This window comes from Mobula hypostoma, chromosome 13, assembly GCF_963921235.1.
Source record: "Mobula hypostoma chromosome 13, sMobHyp1.1, whole genome shotgun sequence".
In the NCBI taxonomy this organism is placed as follows: Eukaryota; Metazoa; Chordata; class Chondrichthyes; order Myliobatiformes; family Myliobatidae; genus Mobula; species Mobula hypostoma.
In genome coordinates this window covers 56,367,289-56,379,294 of record NC_086109.1, presented here as the reverse complement: position 1 = coordinate 56,379,294, position 12,006 = coordinate 56,367,289, and the positions used below count along the sequence as shown (strand labels likewise).

Sequence of the window (12,006 nt, the reverse complement as noted above, 5' to 3'; positions counted from 1 at the left end):
CCAGTTTAGCGAACAGAGCGGCAGACACCCTGGCTGAAATCTGGAGGAAAGCACACAGAGGATGCAAAGGGGGATCACAAAGGCGAGGAAAGAGGACCAGGTCGAGACAACAGAGACTTATGGAGAAGAGGAGTTCGGTGGGTAATAAAATGGATGAGTTGACGGCGCTAGCCAGGAGTCAGAGAACATTTCAGGAGTGCAGTGTTATGTGTTTTACTGAAACGGGGCTGCACGAGGACACATCCAACCAAAACTTTTCCATGGAGGGCTTCCAGACTGTTCGGGCTGACCGGAAGTGCACTGAGAGCGGTAAGCATAAAGGAGTTGGGGACTTGCTGTTCTGATTTAACAATGGATGGTGCAATCCTGGTCATATTATGATCGAGGAACGTGTTTGTAGACCGGATATTGAACTTTTTGCTGTTGGACTCCAGCCATATTCCACCAAGATACAACACTGGGTGTCATGGGAGGTTGTTCCTGCCTGTGGCCATCGAACTTTGAAGCTCCTCCCGTGGAGGGTCAGACACCCTGAGCCAATAGGCTGGCTGGACTTACTTCCATCTGGCATAGTTTGCATATTGTTGTTTGATTGTTTGTGGTTTTTGTATTGCTATATTTATGCTCTATTCTTGGTTGGTGCAGCTGTAACGAAACCCAATTTCCCTCGGGATCAATAAAGTATATCTATCTATCTATCAACCATAATCTTGAACAATCGAGCAGGCATACAAGGCTATGCACTTATAATTCTTATATTCTTTTATGATTACAAGAAAAGTTGATAAGGGAATTGTACTTATGATGGTCAAAGTGGTTTCCAGTAAAGTGTATGACAGAACCCTACACAGAAGACTGATGGGGAAATGAAAGTACTGTTAATTAAAAGTTGGTCAGGACATTCTAGGCTGTAAGATGATTCCAATGATGACATATGACCTAAAATGGAAAATGAAAATCTACCTGTAGAAGGGAGTGCTCATACATTTCGGTTGGGCATAAAACACTTAGCCATACACCATAAATGGCTGATATTAGCAAATGCAGAGTAACCATGGGATCAGAGGCAATGCAATCTGCACTGATCTGGGCCAACAATTACGTGCCGGGCAGCACCTAATTAATTAGCTTGTATATTTCTGCTTTTTTCTTAAAGATGTGCTGTGTGCCTCCCAGCTACCGCTGCATGCTTCGCAGATTGGTATCGGTCGCTGCCCGGAGGGTGGGGGCCACTGCACCACCCGAACCTCCGACGACTCAGCCCAACACACCATCATCAGTGTGCTCCGCACTTTCCCAATTCCGGTAAGTGATACTACACTGTACATACATTATTTCTACTTTATATCGGCTCTGTACTTTTACATGTTATTTGGTATGATTTGGCAGCTTCATAGCTTAACGGTTACTGGACAGCGCTTGCGCCATGTTTTTGCCGACGATGCCTGCGTGAGATCTTTGCTACGGAGAACAGTGCAGGCAATGATTGTGGAAAAGTATTTCTACTTTATATAAGCTGTGTATTTATCATATCATTCCTGCTTTTACTATATGTTACTGTTATTTTAGGTTTTATGTGTTATTTGGCATGATTTAGTAGGTTATTTTTGGGTCTGTGAACACTCACAAATTTTTCCCATATAAATAAATGGTAATTGCTTCTTCACTTTACGACATTCCGGCTTACGAACCGTTTGATAGGAACGCTCTACCTTCGGATGGCGGGGGAAACCTGTATGAGCAAAGTAACAGATACAAAGAGACAGATAGTCTGAAAACATGTGCATATTAATGCTGCAAGTATTATGGGTAGAGGCGATGAACTTAATAGCATGGGCCGGTACGTGGAACTATGATGTTGTAGCCATGCAGAGACTATTCTACTACAGACTCTACCCCCAGGAGCCAACGGGGCATTGAGGAATAAATATACGGCAGATTAAAGAAAAGGTGCAGAAATAATGGGGTTTAAACTGGGACCTTTTTAGTGCAAGAGGTTTAGATGGAGCAGAGTTTGCTAAGTGCATCCAGGAAAGTACTTTTATTATGTAAATTACATAGATAGTTCAACAGAAGAGGGGCTGTACTGCCGTGGTGTTGGGTAGTGAGCCTGGCCAGGTGACTGACCTTTCAATGGGGAGCAGTTAGGGAACAGTGCTTACAGCTCCTTGAACTTAAAGGTAGTGATAGATATGGGTAAGTATGCACCTGATGAGAGAATATCAAATTACAGGCCAAATTACAAGCATTCAGCAGAAACTAGGGAGAGTTAACTGGGCAAGTCCACATCCAACTAGTGGAGAGTGTTCAAAGACTAATTGTACAGAGTATATGACAGATATGTTCCAGTCAGAAGGAAGGACAAGCATGACAAGGTAAGAGAACCATGAATGTCAAGGGAGGCGATTAATTTAGTCAAGACGAAAAAGAAAAAGTACATAAAGCTTAGGAAGCTAGAATCAAACAGAGACCTTGAGGATTATAAAGCAGTCAGAAAAGAACTCAAGAAGGGAATTAGGAAATCCAAGAGGAGCCATGAGAAGTCCTTGGCAAGTAGGATTAAAGAAAATCCAGGGCATTCTGCACATCTATAAAGAGCAAGAGAATAACTAGAGAGAGGATAGGAACACTCAAGGATAAAAGGGGGAATACTTGCTTGCATACAGAGACTGAGGGCAAGGTCCTCAATGAGCATTCTGCATCAGTATTTACTAAGGTGAAGGGCATGGAGAATAGAGAGATCGATGCCATTTTATAGTAAAGGAGGAGATAGTGTTCAGTTTCTTAAAGATCATTAAGGTAGTTAAGCCCACAGAAGCCTGATGGGGTATACCCCAGGCTATAGAGAAAGGCAAGAGATTGCTGGGGTCTTGTGTCCTCTCTAGCTACAAGTGAGGTCCTGAAGGACTGGTGAATAGCTAATGTTTCATTGTTCAAGAAGTGAACCAGAAACAATCCCTTAAACTATGCACCAGTGAGTCTCCAGCAATGGTAGGAAGTTATTGGAGAGAATTCTTAGGGAAAGAATTTATGAGTATTTGGAAAACCATCACCTAACTAGGGACAGCCAGCATGGTTTTGTGTAGGGTAAGTCATTTCTTACCAACTTGATTGGGTTTTTTGACAAGATAACGAGAGTGATTGACAAAGGATGTCTACGTGGACTTTAATACGGCATTTGACGAGGACTTTCCTGCGAGGCTCATCCAGAAGGTTAAGATGCATGGGATCAATGGTAAATTGTCCATTTGGATTCAGAATTGACCAACCTAATAGAAGACAGAAGGCAACGGTCTACGGGACATTCCAGCTGGAGGTCTGTGATTAGTGGCGTCCGCAGGGATCCGTACTGGGATCTCTGCTGTTTGTGATGTATATAAATGACTTGTATGAAAATGTAGATAAGTGGGTTAGTATGTTTACATACGATACAAAGATTGGTGGTGCTGTGTAGCGTTTAGATGACTGCCAAACGATACAGCGAGATATAGGTCAGTTGCACATATGGGTGGAGAAAGGCAGATGGAGTTTAACCTGACTGAATGTGAAGTGCTACACCATTGTAGGTCAAATCTAGAAAGACAGTACACTGTTAAGGGCAAGACTCTTTAAGAAGGCATATGGCATGCTTGCCTTTAATAGTAGAGGCATTAAAGTCAAAAATGAAGAAGTTATATTGCAGATTTATAAAACTCTAGACCGCCTCTGGAGTATAGCACTCAGACCTGTTCACAGGATTATAGGAAGGATGTTGTGAATTTGCAGAAGGCACAATAATGATCTACCAGGATGCTGCCTTGATTAGGGGGCATGTGCTATAACTAGAGGTTGGACAAATTTGGATTGTTTCTTCTGGAGTGGCAGAAGCTGAGGGGATATCTGATGGAGGTTTATAAGACTATGAGAGGCACAGTTAGAGTAAACAATATCTTTTTGCTCGGGTTGAAAGGTCTAATACGAAAGGGCAAGCATTTCATTTCAGGTGACTGGACTGGGGGTCATTTCAAAGGAGATGTGAAAGACAAGTTGTTTTGTTTAAACAAAGAGTGATGAGTATCTGGAATGCACTGCCTGGGGTGGTTGTAGAAGCAGATACATTAGGGACTTTTAAGAGTCGTTTAGATAGGTACATGAACGTGAAGAAAATACAAGGATAAGGATATTGTGTAGACAAAGGGGATTAGTTAAATTGGCCATTTGATTACTAATTTATTTAGTTCAGCACAACATTGTACCTGAAAGAACTGTTCCTGTGCTGTACAGTTCTGCGTTCTATGTTCTAAGACAAGATGGATTAAAAAAAGTCGTTGAACAGTTTATGGCATTCTTGCCTTTTTCAGCTAAGGCACAGAATACAAGAACAAGGACATCATACCAGAAAAACAGAAGACACTTGTAAGGCTACAGCTAGACTGCCAGGTACAGTTTTGGCCATCACAGTACCCAAAGAGGATTCTAAAAAGATATACAAATATGACATAAGTTCAGAAGGATTAGAGGGATTCAGGAAAACAATATTTCACTTAAAAAAAACACTATTTGAAAGCGCAGAAACAATAATCACATTTTAAACATTAGCTCCTGAAGAGCTGTAACCCTCAAAACTACTGACTTCCTTTTCCATGTTTACATCTCCAATATTTAACAATCTTAACCACAACATCAGCATCATTTGGACCCTTCTGTTTTTAGTACTGATGGCTACAGAAAATTCACTTACAACCTGCCTACATCATGGCCTCCGAACATAACTTCCAAAAACCTTTATGCCGCCACACACTCAACATCCTCCGAATTATCAGCCATTCCCTATTGATGCAACATGTCAAAGGTTTCAGCTCAGTTCTCTGCATTAAATTCTGTACTTTTTGTCCATAATAAACACTACTCTTTCTTTTATTAAGCTGGTGTACTTAACATCTGAGTGTTTTATTTTGATTTTGCCTATCATGATATTTTCATACCTTCTCCTTCACAATTTCTGTTTTAATTTCATGTATTTATAACTGTGAGGCTAAGTACAGGTCCAAGTACAGTTAAGTTATTGGCTTATTGGCTGAACCAAAGGTGACGACAAATCGGCATTTAGGAGGGAGATTGGTGAATGGTGCCACAACAACTTCAGCAAAACCAAAGAGCTGAAAATAAATAAGAGGATGAAACTATGAGTCCATGGCAACTATACCTGCAAGAAGTGCATCCAGCTGCAGCTTCTAACACTCCGCGTTAAAGGAGTTGCAACTAGAATTGGATGAACTCTGGATCATTCAGGAGGCTGAGGCGGGGTGATAGGTAGGACATATAAAGAGAAAGTTACACCCAAAGTGCAGGACGCAGGAAACTGGGTGACAGTCAGGAAGGGAAAGGGGTTAAACAGCCAGCGTAGAGTACCCCTGTGGCCATCCCCCTCAACAATAAGTATACCACTTTGGATACCATTGGGAGTCGGGGGGGGGGCGGGGGGGTGGAATAAGATAGCAAAGGAAAGTCACAGCAACCAGGTCTGCAGCACTGAGCCTGGCTCTGTGACTCAGAAAGGAAGGGACAAGAAGAGGAGTATTGTGGTGATAGGGGATTCATTAGTTAGAAAAGAAAGGAGGTTTGTGGACAAGAACAAGATTCCCAGACTGTATTTTGCCTCTCAGTTGCCAGGCTTTTAGCATTCTTAAGTAGAGATCATGGACCATGTAGGTACCAATAACATAGGTCGGAAGAGTGATGAGGATCTGCAAATTGACTTCAGGGAGGTAGGTGTAAAAGCTAAAGGGCAGAACCTCCAGGGTTGTGATATCAGGATTGCTAACTAGCCCATTTGCGAGGCCAGATATAGGAAGTTTAACACGTGGCTAAGAAATTCGTGTTGGATGGAGGGCATAAGATTTTTGAATCATGGGGCCTTCCATAGAAGGTGGGACCTGTACAGAAGATACGGTTTGCACCTGAACTGGACTAACATCTTAACAGAAAAGCTTGCTAGTGCTGCGTGGGGTGGGGTTTAAACGAGAGTTGCAAAGGATGGGAACCAGAGTGCCAGAATAGATGGTGGAAAGGGTATGGAGACAGATGTTAAGACCTTGAAGTCTAGAATCAAAAGATTGAGCACGGTACGACTGATGTCTTTAGTTACGTATATTTCAATGCAAGAAGTATTGCAGGAAAGGAGGAAAGGAAGATGAGCTCAGGGCATGGAGGGATTACTATTCAGAGAAAATGTCACAGCAGTGCTCAGTCAGGATAGGCCAGACAACTCGTGAGGTGTTATGGGTGGAACTGAGGAATAAGAAAGGCATGATCACATTAATAAGGCTATATTAAAGACCATCCAGTGGAACTTAGAGGGACAAATTTGTAGAGAGATTGCAGACTGTTGCAAGAAACATAAGGTTGTTATGGTAGGCAATTTTAACTTTCCACATATTGACTGGAACTCCTGTACTGGAGACAGACTAGACAGGCTAGAGTTTGGCAAATGTGTTCAAGGAAGTTTCCTTAATCAGTACATTGAAGTCCCAATGAGAGAGTGTACGATACTTGACCTACTATTCGGGAATGATAAAAGAAAGGTGACAGAAGTTTGTGTATGGGAACACTTTGCATCTAGTGATCATAATGCCATTAGTTTCAAAGCAGATATGGAAAAAGATAGGTCTGGCCCACAGGTTGAGATTCTAAATTGGAGAAAGCTCAATTTTGATGGTATCAGAAAGGATCTGCCAAGTGTGGATTGGGCAGGCTGTTTTCTGGCAAAAGTGTACCTGGTAAGTGGGAAGCCTTCAAAAGCGAAATGTTGAGAGCTTGTACGTGCCTGTCAGAATAAAAGGTAAAGGTTTAGGAAACCTTTGTTTTTAAGAGATATTAGGGCCCAGGTTAAGAATAAAAAAGAGGTGCACAGCAAGTAGGAACAAATGAGGTGCTTATGGAGCATAAGAAATGCAAAAAAACACAAAAAAAGAAATCAGGAAGGCTAAAAGTAGCCAGAGTTGTCCTAGCAGACAAGATGAAGGAGAATTGTAGGGGATTCTACAAATATGTTAAGAGCAAAAAGGATTACAAGAGACAAAATTGAAAGATCAGAATGGTAATCTATGCGTGGAGCCAAAAGAGATGGGGGAGATCTTAAATTAATTCTTTGTGTCTGTATTTACTCAGGAGACAGGCACAGAGTCTATAGAAGTGAGGCAAAGCAGCATTGACTTCACAGACCCTATACAGATGACAGAGGTGGTGTTTGTGTCTTAGAGTGGATAAGTTCCCAGAGCCCGTTAGGGTGTTCCTTCAAATCCTGTGGGAGACAAGTGTAGAAATTGCAGGGGCCCTAGCAGAGATATTTAAATTATTGTTAGCGACAGGTGAAGTACCAGAGGATTGAAAGCCAGCTAATGTTGTTCCTCTGTTTAAGAAAGGCTCTAAAAATAAACCAGCAAATAATAGGCCAGAAAGCCTGACATCAGTAGTGGGAAAGTTGTTAAGGGACCAGATATACAAGTATTTGGATAGATCTGGACTGCTTAAGGATAATCAGCATGGCTTCTTGTGTGGCAAGTCGTGTCTAACCATTATAGTTTTTCATGGAAGTTACCAAGAAAGTTGATGAAGGCAAGGCAGTGGATGTTGTCTACATGGACTTTAGCAAGGCATCTGACTAGGTCCCACATGAGAGGTTGGTCAAGAAGGTTCAGTCACTCAGCGTTCAAGATGAAGTAGAAAAATGAATTAGATATTGGCTCTGTGGGTGAAGCCAAAGACTGTTAGTAGATGGTTGCCTCCCTGACTAGAGGCCTGTGACTAGTGGAGTGTCGGGTCCATTGTTGTCATCAATATATACGATAGTGGTTAACTGAATCAGCAAATTTGCAGATGACACCAAGATCGGGAGTGTAGTGGACAGCAAGGAAGACTATTAGAGCTGGCAGCAGGATCTGGAAAAATGGCAGATGGAATTTAATGCAGACAAGTATAAGGTGTTGCACTTCAGTTGGCCCAACCAGGGTAGGTCTTACACAGTGAACAGTAAGGCACTCAGGAGCGCTGTAGGTCCATAAATTCATTGAAGGTGGCAGCACAGACAGATATGTTCATAAAGAAAGCTTTTGGTACACTAAGCTTCATAAATCAAAGAAATGAGTACAGGAGATGGGATGTTATGTTGAAGTTGTATAAGACGTTGCTGAGGTCTAACCTGGGATATTGCGTGCAGTTTTTGTCACCTACATACAGGAAAGGTGTAAATAAGATTGAAAGAAAGCGCAGAGAAAATTTACATAGATGTTGCTGTGACTGAGTTATAAGGAAAGACTGAATAGGTTAGGACTTTACTCCTTGGAACGCAGAAGACAGAGGGAAGATTTGAAGAAGATACATAAAATCATGAAGGGATAAATAGAGTAAATGCAAGCAAAGTTTTCCCATTGAGGTTGAGTAGAATTACGACTACAGATCATGGGTTAAGGGTGAAAGATGAAAAGTTTAAGGAGAACATGAGGGGAAACTTCTTCACTCAGAGGGTCACGAGTGTGTGCAACTAGCTGCCAACGCAAATGGTGCATGCGTGATGTGAGATCAATTTCAAAGTTTAAGAGAAGTTTGGATAGGTACATGGATGGTAGTGTTATGGAGAGCTCTGGTCCCAATGAAGGTCAATGGAAGTAGGCAGTTTAAATGGTTCGGCAAGACTAGATGCGCCAAAGGGCCTGCTTCTATGCTGTGCTTTTCTCTGACTCCATGAGCCAGTCTTCATTACAGATTCAAAGGTGGAAAGAGTCGGTAACCTTAAGTTCCTTGGTGTTATCATTTCAGAGGATCTGTCCTGGAACCAGCACACAGTGCCATTTCAAAGAAGGCATGGCAGCACCTCTAATTTGCATAGATTTGGCGTGTCATCTAAAACTCTGACAAACTTTTATAGAAGCACTACGGAGAGTATCCTAACTGGTTGCATCATGGTCTGATATTGAAACACCAATGCCCAAAAACAGAAAACCCTATAAAAAGTGGTGGATACAGCCCAGTCTGTCACAGGAAGAGTCCTCCCCACTGTAGAGTACATTTACAAGTTCTGCCATGAGAAAGTAGAATCCATCATCAAGGACTCCATCAATTCATGCCATGCTCTCTTCTCCTTGCTGCCATAGGGAAAGAGACACAGGAGCCTTTAGTCCCACACCACCAGCTTCGGGAACAGTTATTTTCCTTCAACTAACAGGCTTCTGAACCAGCATGGATAACTTCACTCAGCTCAACACAAAACTAATTCCACAACCTACGGACTCACTTTCAAGGATTCTACAATTCATGTTCTCTGTATTATTCATTTATTTATTCTGTGTTTGCAGTTTGTTTTCTTATAAACATTAGTTATTTGGCAATCTTTGTAGTTCTTCATTGATTCTATTGTATTTCTTTGTTCTACTGCGAATGCCTGCAAGAAAATGAATCTCAAGGTAGTAAATTTATTAAAATAAATTTACTTTGAACCTTGCACTTTCACTTTGATACTTTTCTAGTATTAGTGTATTAAACTCTCCATGTCTGATTTATGCTTTCCTTTTTTTGCCCTATCCAAACACGTTGTCATCTGGGGCTCTTTATTTGTGAGTGCCGCTCTTTTTCTTTGTGGAGCATATTTACTTAGAACGCCGTGAATCTCCTTTTTAAATATGCCATTACTCTGAGACCAAGTTACCTTCTAGTAGCTGTTTCCAGTCCACTTTTGTGACATCACTTCTCAGTCTAGTAAAACTGGCCTTGCCCTAATTCATTGTTCTCCTGGCAATAAAAGATATACATGGCAACATGGAGTCCACAAATTAATACAAATGACATTCCTCTCCTTGACAAAATGAAGGAATTCTAAAAGTGCAAGTGTTCCACTATGATACTCCAAACAGGGCAGATATAGATTTTATTTATATTATCGTTTATATTTATGCATTTGCAAGATTTTATTAGCCAGATAATTATAGAAATAGCCAAGTAAAGAAAGTCACTACAATTTAAACCAGAGTATAGAAGCTGTAAGTTACAGTTCTGAATATACAACTCTAACAATCAGAAACTTTGATATGTATTATCAGAAATGATTAAATACATACATTCAAAAACTTCGAGACAAATTTTCTAAATAAAAATAATGCTGACAGTGAAGTTGAAGATTGATAAATCACCAAATTCCTATATGATGGCTCTCTGTCATGGGTATAGAAAGGACAGAAATGATAAAATATACAAAAATAAAATCAAAACATAATCTCACATGCAGTTGTGATATTTAACTAAATAAGGACAAAACATTAACTGTGCATTCTTCAGAATTACATGCAGAGTGCTTCCAAAAAGTGTTGTCAATACACTTTAGGAAATAATGAAGAGCATAAACTTACTTGACATACTGGTAGGCCTGGATCTCGACTGTAAGGCGGAAGGGATCCTCTCTCTGAAACTTTTCCTAGAAACAAATAGAAGTCAATTAGTATACAAGATCATCTTGTGCTGCAAATTAGAGGAGAGACACAAACATCTTTTAGATGCTCAGAATGGCACATCACTGATTAATAACGCTAAATTAAATAATGGCACTCAAAGAGATTGGGCAACTTCATACCACTGAGAAATTTAGCATACAAGTACTGTTAGCAATAAGGTAAATGAAATAGTGGCCTACCTGACAAGGGGATAGAGTATTAGAACAAGGAAGTTTTGCTGCAATTCCTTACATCTTTGACAAGATCGTACTAGGAGTATACACAATTTTCATCAGCTTTGGGGTAAGATATACCTATCTTAGAAATAACAAAATTAAGATTCACCGAATTTATTCTTGAGTTGAAAGAGTTGACTTCTGAAGAAACAAGTAAATGGATCTATACTGTTGTATTTTAGAAGAACAAGAGGTGGTATGTAAAGCTTGTATACTGGATGAAATCCACATAGGATATTAAGCTGGGATCAAGGCATTAAAAACGCATGTAGCCTTACAAAACCAAATATTTAATGATCGTTCCTACAAATATAACACTGAGGAATAACTAGAATGGTAACAAACTTTTTTTAGATTTTGGAGAGAAAAGTCTGGAAGAGAGGCACGTCATAAAAAAGGTACTGCCTATTTTTATTTCTTTATTTGAAGTTTTGAACTTATCACAAAAGATTAAGGACTATTAGAACATGAATGCTTAATAGAAGTGGTTTCTACAAATGTGAAGTGCACTATAAGGTTGCAAAGTACATACCAACAAACCTATAAATTCAAAGGTGCAGTTCCTCAAAGTTAAATCAGCTTTTACAGAGTATGCAAACACACATACACACAGGTACATAAGGTACAGAGTTTTAGAAAGTTTAAATTTGTGAACTTTTAGCTGTTTAAAATCTATAAACCCTTATTGCTAAGTAATTTACCAGATACTTTTGCCATGTTCTCCATTATAAACATTCCACTGCCTGAGTCACTTTTCCATATATGGACCAGTTTTCAATATTTTGAACATCTGTTGCTGTAAAAAGGTACCCAGTGATTTAAAAAAAATAGCCACAATGGTTTGAACCTAGAATAGAGATAGAATTTGTTCGTAGCAGGAGCTAAAGAAACTAAAGCAATGGGTAAAGATGGCAATGTACAGTATTTAAGGTCTTGGAACAGGAAACTGAAAGGTTCTGACTGCAAAAACCAGAGGCGGGGTAAAGGTCGAAGGATTTTTCTTTCCTCCAGAAATAATGCTATTTTTTTATATATGGAAGGGTGAATCATAGAAATTTCCATTCCAGGAGTTGCCATTCAACCCAGGGCCAGCCAAAAGAAATCTTAGCTCAGCTGTTCAAAATATAGAGACTGCTAAAGGATAGAAAAAGGAAAGACAGAAGGAATGATTATAAACATGGGCTGGTAACATACTTTCTTGCTTTTCTATTTCATAGAAACATAGCTGAAAAAATATCACCAATATTTCATACCTTTCTCCCCTCTCATTTTCTCATTATGAATGCAAGAAACAGTTATGACACAATAGA

The 12,006-nt window shown here is 40.1% G+C and overlaps 1 protein-coding gene across 6 annotated transcripts in view; it reads right to left on the bottom strand.

The window, feature by feature from the left end:
- The window catches only part of tcf12 (transcription factor 12), a 379,444-nt gene that overhangs the window by 180,864 nt on the left and 186,574 nt on the right, over window positions 1–12,006 (bottom strand). For all 6 annotated transcript variants that reach the window (XR_010020134.1, XM_063065727.1, XM_063065722.1 and 3 more), the window contains one exon: window positions 10,380–10,444. Coding sequence is in view for 5 of the 6 variants with exons in the window: in XM_063065727.1 (XP_062921797.1) it covers window positions 10,380–10,444 (65 nt within the window). In the remaining variant the exon portion in view is untranslated. The remainder of the gene's footprint in view (window positions 1–10,379; window positions 10,445–12,006) is intronic.